Source organism: Ochotona curzoniae, unplaced genomic scaffold, assembly GCF_017591425.1.
Source record: "Ochotona curzoniae isolate NIBS_2020 unplaced genomic scaffold, NIBS_Ocur_1.0 contig_4502, whole genome shotgun sequence".
NCBI classification, from domain to species: domain Eukaryota; kingdom Metazoa; phylum Chordata; class Mammalia; order Lagomorpha; family Ochotonidae; genus Ochotona; species Ochotona curzoniae.
In genome coordinates, this window is record NW_024466308.1 from 347,077 (window position 1) to 360,610 (window position 13,534).

General features: G+C 63.7%; 1 protein-coding gene across 4 annotated transcripts in view; it reads right to left on the bottom strand.

Moving 5' to 3' along the window:
• Positions 1–1,966: 1,966 nt before the first annotated feature.
• Positions 1,967–13,534, bottom strand: part of DNMT1 (DNA methyltransferase 1) — a 29,082-nt gene continuing 17,514 nt past the window's right edge. For all 4 annotated transcript variants that reach the window (XM_040986264.1, XM_040986263.1, XM_040986265.1 and 1 more), the window contains 23 exons: positions 12,485–12,603; positions 12,171–12,263; positions 11,724–11,875; positions 11,452–11,639; positions 11,120–11,303; positions 9,964–10,061; positions 9,732–9,879; positions 8,833–8,948; positions 7,772–7,976; positions 7,553–7,689; positions 6,914–7,087; positions 6,143–6,364; positions 5,820–6,012; positions 4,980–5,064; positions 4,744–4,869; positions 4,366–4,648; positions 4,131–4,272; positions 3,764–3,930; positions 3,282–3,459; positions 2,922–3,117; positions 2,664–2,830; positions 2,372–2,579; positions 1,967–2,291 (listed from right to left, as the gene is read on the bottom strand). In XM_040986264.1, the coding sequence (XP_040842198.1) occupies positions 2,254–2,291; positions 2,372–2,579; positions 2,664–2,830; positions 2,922–3,117; positions 3,282–3,459; positions 3,764–3,930; positions 4,131–4,272; positions 4,366–4,648; positions 4,744–4,869; positions 4,980–5,064; positions 5,820–6,012; positions 6,143–6,364; positions 6,914–7,087; positions 7,553–7,689; positions 7,772–7,976; positions 8,833–8,948; positions 9,732–9,879; positions 9,964–10,061; positions 11,120–11,303; positions 11,452–11,639; positions 11,724–11,875; positions 12,171–12,263; positions 12,485–12,603 (3,619 nt within the window). In that variant the 3' untranslated portion in view covers positions 1,967–2,253. The remainder of the gene's footprint in view (positions 2,292–2,371; positions 2,580–2,663; positions 2,831–2,921; positions 3,118–3,281; positions 3,460–3,763; positions 3,931–4,130; positions 4,273–4,365; positions 4,649–4,743; positions 4,870–4,979; positions 5,065–5,819; positions 6,013–6,142; positions 6,365–6,913; positions 7,088–7,552; positions 7,690–7,771; positions 7,977–8,832; positions 8,949–9,731; positions 9,880–9,963; positions 10,062–11,119; positions 11,304–11,451; positions 11,640–11,723; positions 11,876–12,170; positions 12,264–12,484; positions 12,604–13,534) is intronic.

A 13,534-nucleotide genomic window follows, 5' to 3' on the forward strand; every position in this document is an offset into this window, starting at 1 on the left:
GCACCCTGACTGGGTGCTGCCTGGCCTAGCTCCAGCTACTATGGGTATTTAGGAATAGTAAGCTGTCAGATGGAACATCTACTTATCAAATTAAAAAATGCAAAATATGAATTAATGCACTGTGTGCCAGGAATTACTCTAATCTTTTCAAAGATTTATCTATTTTGATTGCAAAGTCAGATATACAGAGAGGAGAAAGAGGAAGATCTTCTGTCTGCTGGTTCACTCCCCAAGTGGCCACAAGAGCCAGAGCTGAGCCAATCTGAGGCCAGAGGCCTCTTCCGGGTCTCCCACGTGGGTGCAGGTCCCAAGGCTGTGGGCCGTCCTCCACTGCTTTCCCAGGCCACAGCAGGGAGCTGGGTGGGAAGTGGGGCAGCTGGGACTCGAACCACAGTGCACATGGGATGCCAGCTTTACCTACTATACCAGTCTGCCAGTCTAGCAGTTGGTATCATAAAGCAGTGTGCCAACAACCCCTTCTCTCTCACAAACACAGCATCTGAGTAGGAGCCAGATGACCCCAGAGGGGACAAGAAAACTGGCTCGTTGGGGCAGAGGTATTTTTCGCTCTATTGGGCAACCCAGATAAAATCTTATTCCTGACAACATAATTTCTTTTATGAAGGGGAAATTAAGTGTCATTACGTTGACTGTGATTCCGCGTTGCAGTAACTGCTTTTCGCCCAAGGGGTGAGTGGAGCTGGTGCGGTAGTGAGCAGCCTGTCAGGGTTCCTGCCCCATGCCTGCACCACTCCGCCCCAGCAGCTGGTTGGCCAGAGGGCCATCTGGATGGGGGGCACACAGATCTTCGAGGCCATTTTAGACCCAGTAGGGCACTGCTAGGCCACTAGGCTGCTGTTACTCCTGTGGGCTGTGGGAGTAAAGTTCCTCAGATTCAAGTATGTATTTGAAAGGCGGAGTTAGAGTGGTTTTCAATCTGCTGGTTTACTTCCCAAATGGCCAGGACAGCCAGGGTCAGGTGAGGGCAATTTCAGCAGCCAGGAACTTCCAGGTCTCACACTGGGTAAGCTGCTCCACTTCCAATCCAGCACCCTGCTACTGGGCCTGGGAGAGCAGCCGAGGAGGGCCCCTGCACCCTCGGGGGACCCTGGGGAAGCGGCTGAGGAGGGCCCCTGCACCCACAGGGGACCCTGGGGAAGCGGCCGAGGAGGGCCCAGTGCTCGGGCCCTGCCCCCATGGGGAGATTGGATGGAGCCCCTGGCTTTGGCCCGGTCCACATCTGCCTCTTGGGTCCCCTGGGGAGTGAGCCAGTGGTGGATCAGCACTTTCTGACACTCTGCCTTTCAAGTCATTTTGAAGGAGACAGATCTTCCATCTACTGGTTCACTCCCTCGTGGCTGCAACAGTTGAGCAGATCCAAAGCCAGGAGCCTCTCCTGGGTCTCCCACGCGGGTGCAGGGTCCCAAGGCTTTGGGCCGTCCTCCACTGCTTTCCCAGGCCACAGGCAGGGAGCTGGATGGGAAATGGAGCCGCCGGGACTAGAACCGGCGCCCATATGGGATCCAGGTGCATTCAAGATAAGGGCTTTAGCCGCTAGGCCACCACACCAGGCCCGCTGCTTCGTTTCTGAAGTTCTTGTGAAACGACCCAAACCCTTCCATCTGCATCCCATTTGCTGGCAGAAGTCTGTTAGGTTCAGGACCCAACAGTACAGACTGAGCTGGAACTACAGCGGAGGACGCCCAGCTCTGCGGCGACCCCGGCCCCCTTACCCCAAGACCCAGTGCAATGGCCCCAGACGTCCTTGGGGTCACAAAGTGGCTGCTGTGTCACCAGCATCACTTCCTGCCCTTTGGCACCCTTTCACTGATAGGCACACAGTGCCAGCTCGACTCTCGCTGCCCAGAACCCAGGAGGAGCCGACACCCCCAAGACGCATCGTGTCACCTGTGCTCCCCCATTCGCCTCAGTCACGAGCTGACCCCCAGAGCGATTTAAGGGAGAGATTTATTTGAAATATTACAACATACAAAAACTACATAAAGTCTTCATTCCCACCCAAGTGGTGGCAATTTGATATGCATATAAAAACCTTTAAGAACCCAGAGCGCATACAGGAGACCACACAGGGGCCACCGTGAAGCCGCCAGCCGGTCAGCGAGTCCCACGCGCGCTCAGGCCGGCCGTGGTCGCGGACGGCATGTCTGAGCGGTGCTCGTCTGAGCCAGCAGGCTCCACCCGAGACGCAGGACGGCGGCGGGTGCCGCAGGTTCCCAGGGACGGGCAGCCAGACTAGTCCAGGACTCTCTGTTCCTCCTCCTTGATTTTGGCTGCAGGGAGACACGAGGGGCGGTCACCCGGGCCCGTGGCCGGCTGTGCACCCCCACTCCCACTTGCCCGGCCCGGGTACCTGAGGCGCTCTCCCGAGCCTTGGCCAACAGACACTGTTTGATCTCCAGGCCGATGGCTTTGGCCAGAGGGGGCGGCACGGCATTCCCCACCTGCCGGTGCTTGTCCAGGATGTTGCCGAAGAGCCGGTAGGTGTCCGGGAAGCCCTGGGAGCGGGCGCACTCCCGCACGCTGACCACGCGGTGCTGCTCCGGGTGCAGCACGCGGCCCTGCGGGAACGGAGCCAGGAGCACGGTGGGTCAGGCGCTGGCCATGGGCCGAGGGGCCCGGGCCCCACCCCGACGCCGACCCACCTGCTTGCCCATGGGCTCGGGGTTGGTGACGGTGGTGCTGAAGAAGCCGTCCCACTCGAGCCGCCCGTACAGGCCGGCCCAGTGGTTGTGCCGGTTCCCGGTGTGGGGCAGACACCAGGGGATGAGCGTGTTGAACTGCCGGGCCATGGGGTCGCAGGCCTTGCCAGCTGCAAGAGAAGCCAGCGGCGGGGCTGCAGTCACGGGGCGGGCGGGCAGAGCGAGGGGCCTGGCGCCCTGCCCTCCCGCCGCGGGCCCCACCTTCCGCGCAGGAGCACACGCCGCGGAGGGCGCCCGTGCTGCTGCGGCCGTTCTTGGGGTCGTGGTGCGTGTAGCGCAGTTTCTTGGCCAGTGTGCCGTCGGCCAGCTGCACCTCGATGTTGGGCAGGTCACGCCAGTCGGAGCCAGGTGCCAGGGGGACGTACCGCATCCGGGCGGCCACCAGGGCGCTCATGTCCTGGGAGGGAGCGGCAGGCCTTGCCGTCACCTGCCGTGTGACCCCCAGCTCACACCCCAAGGCGAGCCCCGCCCACAGCACTGGGATGCCACGGGCGGTGGAGCAGCAGGGACGTGCCGGCGTGGGAGGACTCAGCCCTGCCGAGGGTGCTGGGGGGGCACTACCTTGCAGATGTGGTCTCGGAGAATGGGTTGGTACTGTGTGCCCCGGAGCTGCCGCTGGAACCAGGACTGTGGCTCGCCATTGTAGGAGATCTCGGGCGCCGAGGCCCCGTTGCGGATCTCCGGGAGATCAGACATAGTGTCCCGTACCGTGATGGTGCGGAAGGGGCCGGAGCTCAACCTGCAGCAGGCCGAGGGGAGCAGGCTGTCAGCCTCGGCCCCCACAGCCCTGCCAACGCTCACTCACACCAGGGATGTGGCATTACAAGTCCGGTCACCACCTGCAACGCCACCATGCCAGGCACTCCAGCTCCCGGCTAATGCAGCTGGTAAGGCACAAGACGGCTAGAGGGCTGGGGCCCCTGCGACCACGTGGGAGACCCAGATGGGGCTCCTGGCCCCCGGGGGGCCACCTGGATGCCCTGGACCTCGGGGCACTGGGATCCCTGAGCCTCCGACACCCAACTCCCCCGGGGGCCTCGCACCTGGTGATGTTGCTGACGAACTTCTTGTCGTCCACCACGACGCTCAGCTGGCAGGCCCGGGGCGCGAACACGTGCAGAGGCTCCGGGAAGAGGGGCAGCTTCTCGCCGGGCGCCGCGGCCAGGATGATGGCCCGCCTCCGGGTCTGCGCCACGCCGTACTGGCCAGCCTGCGAGCCGGACACACGGTCAGCCCGGTGCGTCTGGGCGGGTCCCTAACTCACCGAGCAGGCTAACTCCTGGGGTGGGGGTCCCTGTGGCCGCTGAGCCCCCTGCAGGCTCCAGGGGGGCGTGAGCACACCCCCTCCCCCAGGCACTGCCAGCTCAGCCAGGGCGCTGGCCTCCCGTGCCCTGCCCGCCAGCCACGCACCTGCAGCACGCCGAAGGTGCACTGGTAGCCCATGCGGACCAGGCAGCGCAAGGTGAGCTTGAGGACCATGGAGCGTTTGAAGGACACGAAGTTCCGTACGTTCTCCAGCAGGAAGTAGCGGGGCCGGTAGTAGTCACAGTAGCTGCGAGGGGAGACGGGGCGCAGGGGCCGTCACTCCCACCCGCTCCAGGGCCGCTGGGACTGTCGGGGGTGTGCTCCCGGCCCGCCCGTCTACCTGAGGAAGGAGACCACCAGCGAATTCTTGAACTTGGAGTAGGTGCGCGAGTTGAAGCGGTTCATGCCGCTGAAGCCCTGGCACGGCGGCCCGCCGCACAGCATCTCCACGTCGCCCTTCTGCGGCAGCCTCTGGCCCAGCGAGTTGGTCTTCTCGCCAGCCATGACCAGCTTGAGCAGCACGTTGCAGTCCTCCGTGAACACGGTGGACTCCGGGTTGTTGAGGCGGAACGCCTGGGCCGCCGGCTCCCACATCTCAACGGCCCACATCGTCTCGGAGATGCCTGGGGGGAGGGCCAAGAGGTGGGCGTGCACTGAGCCTTGCACCCGGCTCGCCCCGGGGTTGAGGGGGGTGCCGCACAACCACCCAGCTGCTCACCTGCCTGGTGGAACCCCTCCGACAGCCCCCCGCAGCCCGAGAACACATCCAGGGTCCGCAGCTTCGGCAGCCTGATGTCCAGCTCCGGCTTGCTTGGCTCGCTGGCTGGAGAGGACTTGCTCCTTCCTGGGGAGACGTGGGGATTAAGGGGGGGTCGGGGCCCCCACTCTGCACGAGGGCCACCCAGGTCACGGGACAGTCGAGGATGGGGTTCCGGGGTGCACGCACATACTCACCCTTGCCCTTGCCCTTCCCTTTGGCCCCAGGGCTGCGAGCGTGGTTCGGAGGGTCCTCGAAGCTCTTGGTCTTGGCGTTGTACGCCTGCCAAGGGGAGGAGGCGACTCGGTGAGAGGGCAGAGGCCTGTTTGACACAGCCGCTCTACCTCTCCCCGGACAGGGCTGGGCCAGGCACCCACTCGCCGGGCGCTGGGAATCTGAATGAAGCCCGGCCTAGGGACACGTGTATCCCATCTGGTGGACAGGGACTTGTTCCACCCAGAAACACGAGTGGTAACTGTTAGTGTTTGGTGTCTGCCGCCTGCAACGACGCCGGCATCCCACACGGGCGCTGGTTCGTGTCCTGGCTGCTCCACTTCCCATCCAGCTCCCTGCCTGTGGCCTGGGAAAGCAGCGGAGCACGGACTAAGCAGGGCCCTGCTATCCCCATGCGAGACTCGGAAGGTACGGGCTGGCTCAGGCCCAGTCACTGCAGCCATGTGGGATGCGAACCCGCGACTGGGAGAGCTTCGTCCTCTCTCCACCCTTCCCAGAACAGCCATCTTCACAGAGGAACTCGGCATCCGTCGGGCTGTGCAGCCCCAGCCTGCTGACAGCCCGAGCCGGTACGAAACGAGACACGAGGGTGGAAGAGGCCGAGGGCCCTGGCTGCAGCTCCCAGGGAGACGGAAACCCCTTTCGTCAACACACCGAGCCGGGGAGTCAGGCACCCCAGTGGTTCTGAACATTTTAGCTGCCTTAGGACCGAGTGGTGCTTTTTAAAGACTCGAGTGTTTAGCTCTCAGGTAACTTGAACGTGGCCGCTGGCTTCCTGCGCTTGACCCTGCTGGCCCTCGCACCTCCAGGAAGTAGAAGCGGTCGGGGCCGCCGTCCGAGTAGTCCTGCAGGCACTCGGGAAGGTCCTCCCCGTACTCCACGGTGCAGCGGCCCTGCACGGCCTTGAAGTCCACCACGGCCTCCTCGTTGCTCCAGTACAGCAGGTTGATGTCTGCGTGGTAGCTGGCCGGGGTGGATCGGTGCGTGTTCTCGGGCCTGCGGGGGCAGAGGGGAGAGGGCCGGGTGAGGGAACACCCCGTCAGTCCCGTGTCCACCGAGGGGCGCCTGTGGGGCCCGGGGGGGCCGTGCCCCGCGTGTGGACGGCGTGCCGCGCTGCCGGGCCCACCTGTAGAACTTGTTGAGCCGGATCTTGATGTCGGCCTCGTTGGGCCGGCCGTTGCTCTTCTTGGTGCAGAAGATCTCCCTGATGCGGCCGATGCGGTAGGGCTCGGGCGCGTCCAGGTTGCTGCCCTTGATGTAATCCGAGTACTTGCGGTAGTGCTCCGGGTACAGCTCCTCGTCCAGCTGCTCCTTGCGCGACCGCTTCACGGGGCTGGATGACCTGATGCTGGGGGCGGGGAGGGCACCCTCAGACAGGAGACCCTCACGCGGGGCTGCACGTCCAACGCCACCGCTGGCTCAAGTCAGACGGCCTCGGCCTCTTGGGAAGGGAGGCCAGATCAAGGTCAGGTTCCTGCCAGGCCCTGCACGTGATGGTCCCATGGCCACTGAGCCCAGAGCAGGAGGGACCCGGGCATGGACCAGGCCAGCTCTCTGCCAGCCCATCGTCCTCTGCAACAAGCACACAGCAACCCCCCGTTTCTGTGGGGGAGGATGGGGTTCCTGTGGGGTCAACTCCCACGGCAAGCCGGCGGCTGAGCACTCGGGCGGCTGTGGGTGAGGGAAGGACAACTTACATGCCTCCCGGCAGCCCCTTGGAGGTGTGGGGCCGATACCGAAATGTAGGGTAACCGTCAGCTCTGGGCACCCGAGGAGCCGGGCTGCGCTGGCCCAGGCACTGCGACACCCTTCCTTCCAGCCCCTCGCTCGACAGCGCCAGGAGGCCCCAGCCCACGGCACCCTGTTCACCCAGCGCTCTGGCCCGCCGGGTACTCACTTGAAGGTGAAGGCGTCGGGAGGCAGGTACACGCTGTCGCCCACGCGGTACAGGATGCCGTTCTTGGTGGCGGAGCTGTACAGGATGCGGGAGTCCAGGTCCTCGAGCTGCTCCAGCACCCGAGGGATCTCCTTCTGCCGCATCTCTGCCAGGCGGGCGCAGCTGGCACAGAACCTGAGCACAGGGACGGGATGCTGAGAGGACGGGCACACCGCGCCTCCTCCCAGCAGGTCCTGGCCCGGAGAGAGGGGCACACGAGAATGGGGTCAGGCCCGACGCCCCGAGACACAGCAGGGAATATGGGGGCGACCCCAGCCCCCTGAACAAGGCAGAGCGGCGCCCGGAGGCACAAGCCAGGTCCCTCTTGAACTTTCCGTGAGCAGGCTGAGCAGTGAAGGCCTAGGCGTGCCCTCGTTCCAGCCACGTCCCACTTCCAGCATGAGGAGAGGCAGCCGCTGCGATGCACTGCTTCGGGGCCGGACGTGGGTCAGGGGCCTGGCTGCCAGTGACCATGGGAGAACCTGGGCCCCGGGGAGCCTGCCGTGAGGCAGACGGAGGGCCTGCCCCCACACTGATAGACACGTGCCCCTGCAAGGCTCGAGTGACCGGGACAGGCCTGGACAGGCCCTGGACACTCACTTGTACTTGTTGTCCTCCGTGGGCTGGGTCTGGGGAGGGGATTCAAATCTTGCATAGTCCTGGTCGTACCACAGCTGGTAGAAATAAGTTTTCCCGTCGTCCTCGCCGGCCTGAAGGGACTCGGGGTCCATGCCTCCCTGTGTGCAGTGGGGGACGAGGCCACGGTCAGCCGAGCCCGCGGGAGGCAGCAACAGCGGTGGCCTGGGACGGGGCGCTCACCTCCATGGCCCAGTTCTCCGAGGGGGCCTTGTAGAAGACCTTGACTTTGCTGTGGATGTAGGAGAGCTGCATGTCTTCACACTCGTCCACCAGGAACAGCTCCAGCGGGTCTGACGTGGCCCCGAGCACCGTGTCGCTGCCGGCGCAGAACCAGTGCGCGTGGAACATCTGCCCGCTGCTGCCTTCCTCCCACAAGGATGTGATTCTGTGGGCAGGACACGGACCCGGAGTTCAGATGTGCCCCGTCCATCAGGGGGCACTTACAGGCTACTGTGACAAGTCGTGGAAGCGGCTGGTGCTTTGGCGTAATAGGCTAGTCCTCTGCCTTGAACGCGCCAGAATCCCATGTGGGCGCCGGTTCTAATCCCTGCGGCCTGTGGCCTGGGAAGCAGTGGAGGACGGCCCAAAGTCTGGGGACCCTGCACCCGTGTGGGAGACCCGGGGGGGGGGGGGCCTCCTGGCTCCTGGCTCCTGGCTCCAGACTGATTCAGCTCTAGCCATTATGGCCACTTGGGGAGTGAACCAGCAAATGGAAGATTCGTCTTTTCTATCTCTTGTGAATTCTGCCTTTCTAATAAAATAAATTTCTGTAAAAACAGTTGTGAGAACTCAATTTGAAGGTAACTTTTTGGTGCACAGGATTCTGAAACAGGCATCACTTGTCATTGCCCACATTTCCCAACAGTTTTGTCAAGGTCCCTTACATGCGTGATTTTCACGAGTTCTCCCGCCAGCGTCACCTTAAAGATTTCTAGGATTTCCTCGAGGGGCAGGGAGACCAACCACTGTCCTCCCTGAATTCCTGCAGCGGCCAGGGCAGAGACCAGGAGCCTGGCACTCCCTCAGGGTCTCCGCAGTGGGTGGCAGGCAGCGAGGACCCGACCCTCTCCCTGGGCTGCCTTCCCCGGGTGCGTGGGAGCCGGCAGCCGGGCCTCCATGCCTTTCTTGTTCCCCTGAGCACTGAAGCACGTGGGGCCGAGTTCTGCTGAGGTCAGGCGGGCGCTCCCACCTCGCTCACGAGGAAGCCACCCGACCAACACCCGGGGGGCAAAGAGCCGAACCTCGCCAGGTACAGGGGCTTGGAGGAGTCGTCTGGGATCACGGAGACACAGTCGCCCACTTCCAGGGTCTCGGCGTCCAGGCACACCTTCTGGTAATAGCTCTTCTTCCCCTCAACCTGCAAGGCAAAGCCGACCATCAGGCAGGAGCCTGCGCTAGCGGAACTCCTGCCCAGGGCCTGCCTGCCACCAGAATCAGACCCACTTCCTCTCCCGCCCGTCACCCCCACAAGGCCGTTCTCCAGCTGCGTCCAGTGCTCTCCCCTTGAGGCAGAGGGGCCAGCGCTGTGGCCCAGCAGGTACACCACTGTCTAAGCCACAGGCATGGGACGGTGCTCCCAGTCCCAGCTGCTCCACTTCCGACTCGACTCCCTGCTAACGGCCTGGGAAAGCAGAGAACGGCCCACGTGCTGGGGGCCGTTCCCCACATGGGAGGCTTGGATGGAGCGCTGGGCTCCTGGCTTTGTTTTGGGGAGTTAACCAGCAGGTGGGAGGGCTCTTGAAATAGAGGCACAGAGAACTCTGCTATAGCTGGGTTGGGGTGAAGCGGGGAGCCAGGCACACCACACAGACCTTTCCCATGGGCAACAGAGCCCCAAGCCCTGGAGAGGTCACGCTCTGCCTCCTGGCGTCACCCTAAAGATTTCTAGGATTTCCTCGAGGGGCAGGGAGACCAACCACTGTCCTCCCTGAATGCCTGCAGCGGCCAGGGCGGAGACCAGGAGCCTGGCACTCCCTCAGGGTCTCCGCAGTGGGTGGCAGGGAGCCCGTGTTGTCTTGGCTGACCATTCTGACGCCAGGCTGCACAGCCGGCTCATCCGAGGACTGGCAAGGCGGTTTCCTGGGGGCTGGCGACAGACGTCGCAGGGTCCCCATGCAGGTCCCGGGCCACCGAGGGTCACCTTGACAGCCTCTCCGCTCCAAGTGATCCAGTTCTTGTTCTGCTTCTTCTTCTTGCCCTGGTGCATCTTCCGGGGCGACGGGATCTCGGGGATGTCATCGTCCACCTCCTCGTCGTCATCGGCCTCCTTCATGGCCATGTTGGGGCACCTGTGGGGCCGCTGCCGTCAGGTGCCTGGGCCCGCCCACCCGAGCGCACCCCACAGCACGGGCACGCTCTGACGGCCCACCCACCTCCGCTCCTGGCAGGCCTGCTTGCTCCGGCCGCTGCCTCCAAACTTGACCATGTCCTTGCAGGCCTTGCACTTGCCGCACTCGGGCTGCTGGCACACCTGGAACAGCACCGGGACACGTCACACAGCTGCTTGAGGGTCTGAACGTCGGGATTACCGAGGGAGAACAGAGCTCCCGAGGACGGGCTGTGCCCCCAGACAGCGGCCAAGGCCGGGGCCGAGCCAGGCCAAAGCCAGGGGCTTCACCAGGGACACCCAAGTGGGTGGTGGAGGTTCACATGCGTGGGCCACCTTCTGCACAACATCAGGTCGGGAGCGGACCAGACGGGACATGCACCGGTGCCCACACAGGATGCTGGCCTCGGAGGGTCCTGGACTCCAGCTTTAAGGTGCACGTGTCCTTTAAAGGAACCGGAGACAAGGCCCCTCCGGGACAGGCCAGGCAGGAGAGGGCAAGTGGCACTGCCGCTCGAGTCGGACAGCCGCCGTGGTCCGGCCCCACATCACGGCCGTCTTCCAAGCAGCTGGGCTCAGCGACACCCAACACCGCGCAGCCGTCTCCCACACTGCACCTGCTACACGCCAAGGTTCAACCAGCCACGGGTTCAAACACAAAGGTGCCGAGGACGGCATGGTCCGCCACGACATCACACTAGGCCTTCAGTCATCGCGAGAGGAAGCCACGTCCACGGCAAGATGCGTGAGGGCTCCGTGCCAACACCACACCTTTACATAGGGGTTGGGGTCTGTTTTGGTGTTGAAGTGTGGGGTGGGGTGGGGGTATGGGTGTTACGACAGTCAGGTGAGTCATCTCCGTGTCCCCTCAACCGACACAGCAGGGTAAGACACCAACCCTCCAAGTCTGCAAGCGACCCACGCCAGACACACGAGCGGAGTGAGACCCGAGCCAAGAAGGGGCAGGGAGCGCACCACAGAAGGCTCTGGAGCCTGCCCAGCCGCTGCGTGGCTGTCAAGGTCGCACGTCGGGCTCACAGGTCAGGAGACGACCCACCGCAGAGGCCTCTAAGGCCTCAGGCCAGGCGGCGTCCTTGGCAGGGCGGCACACCCACTCGTGCACGTGTCCCACGCGCCATCACCTGTGCCCTCCTGCCTCCAGGCTCGCCCGGGGCGGCCGAGGCCGCCCAGCCCCAGGGTACCTCGCAGACCCCGCAGCGCCGCCGCTTGAAGGCGTTCTCCTTGTCCTCCCGGTCGTCCTTCTCGATCTGCTCGGCAAAGAACGTGTCGAAGATCTGGTACACGAGCTTGGTGGTGGTGGCCTTCGTGGGGCCCTTGTCCTTCTCCTTGTTGGAGTGCCTGATGGACTGGCGTCTTTCTGCTCGCCTGCGGGACACGGGGCGGGGGGGAGATGGTGGTCTGCGGGACACGGGGCGGGGGGGACACGGCCGTCTGCGTCTTTTAGAAGGCTCTGTGTGAGAACTCGGAACAGCTCGTCCCGGTCCTCACACTTCCCTTCCTGCCAGCCCCTCACCTCTGCCCCAGGGTGACCCCAGCCAGCTTGATGAGGTCACGCATGCAGGGCGACAGGAAGATGGGCTGCTCGTCCAGGTCCTTGGCCTCGTCGTAGCTCTCCACCTGCCCTACCACGAACTGGGCGTGGCGCAGCAGCGAGTCCTCCGTGAAGCGGTTCAGGTTCAGCGAGGAGGGAGGCACGGTGGTCTGGAAGGAAGGGGGAAATGTGACCAAGCTTCCCTGGTGCTCCCGGAAGTTCCAGCAGCAGCGAGGGGCACCCCCACCCCTCACCTCGATCTTGTTGATGAGGTCTTCGTAGGTGGCGTCGGGGTTGCCCTGCAGGAACTCGACCACAATCTTGCTGATGTAGATTTTTTCTTGCATCAACCCAAAGATGGGCGCGTAATCGGGACTGGGGTTCATGAGGATGTACTCGGCGAACGCTGCGAGGGGTGGAAGGGGCTGGGTTCGAGTGCTGTGCACAGTGGGCTGAATCATCACACAGCTCCCTGAACCCATCCCTCCCGTGGTGCCCACAAAAGTGGGACCAGCCCTTCTCACGCACGAATAGGGCGCAGTGGCCACTCCCACACCCGCGGCTCCCCCGTGGCACCCTCGGGCCTGCCATCAGCTAAATGGGCTCTCGCCACCCCTGCCTGTAGCACTAAACAGACAGTTCTCCCAGAGCGGGCGGGGCCCTCCGACCCAGGGACGGCCCACGACTGGCCTCACACTCACAGGTGCTGAAGCCAATGAGCGCCTTCTCGCCGCCGTCGTAGCCCGTGATCCACCACTCGTTGATGGGGCCAAGGTTCTTGCCTCTGATGCCACCTGGGAGCGGAAACAGTGGGTGAGTGTCCAGGAAGGACATGCCAAGTGCCACGATTTGCATCCGGTGCCCAAGACCTGGCAAGCTGGCACAGTCGGGGAGCAGGGTGCCACTTGGACTGTTTAGCCCGCCTGCAGCTTCCTGCCCACGCAGACCCTACGAAGCAGCCGGGTGGCACTCAGAGCTACAGCGGCTGCACGGCCTGGCTCCTGGGGGCACGTACCGTCTGGAGACGGGTCGTCCTCATAGATGGGCTTGGCGAAGCCCGAGAAACACAGCTCCACGTTCTTCTCGATGAGGCCAGTGTCAACGGGGCACAAGTGGCCGTGCTTGCAGTACACGCTGTGCGGGGGGAGGCCGGGCAAGTGTGAGCTCCAGACCCGAGAGCCGGCCCCTTTCCGACTGCACCCCACCTGCCCGTCAGGTGCCAGGCACAGGGCACAGCGAGCGAGGATGCCGTGTGACGCCCCACTTCCTCGTCTACACCCTGGGAGGCAGGCAGACGGGGTGGCTGCCACTCACACGCGAGATCTGGATTAGGTTCTGGGCTCCCGGCCATAGCCTGGCCCGGCTGTCGTGAGCAGCTAGTTTTACTTCATGTTCGCTTCCCTATCTTGAATAAAGTCAACAATTCTTAACTGGAGAATGCGGGGTCGGCCTGCTCCGCCCCGTGGTCCCTGCCTCTCCCTAGCTCCAGCACAGGCATGCTCACGCAACGCGGCCCCTCACTCCGCCGCCTCCAGCCTCAGCTTCAAACCCATGGACTCGCTTGTCCAGGGCGTGCCACTGTGGTGCAGTTTCCTTATACCACCTGCATCTCCGACAGCTCACACGTCCCTCTAAAGCAGGCTAGGAGAATCCTGGAAGGTGGGTGCCAGGGCACTGTGCCTCCCTTTGGAGGGGGCTCAGCCTTGAGTGTAAGGGGATGGACCTCTGGGTATCTGTGTCCAATGTTCCCCAACACAAGGCCACCCACGTGGGGCCTTGGGAGGGAACCCCGGCTCTCAGCAGCCAACAGCTTGCATCCCCTAAGCTCTCCAAACCTGGGTGAGGTTGGAACGCTTCATGAAATGGTACCAGGAGGCCCCCTCAGCGGAGGCCCCGCTCTCCAGGTCACCCCAGCTCCAGGAGGCTTACGAGGGGCTGAGACACCTGTGCCCCAGAACCTCTTGTCCTGTGAGTGCCACAGGGAGGCTGTGGGTACGACCGCCTGCCCTGGGTGCCGCCATGTGCTCCACGCGGGCCGGTGGCGGAGCTCCACGGCCCCATCTGT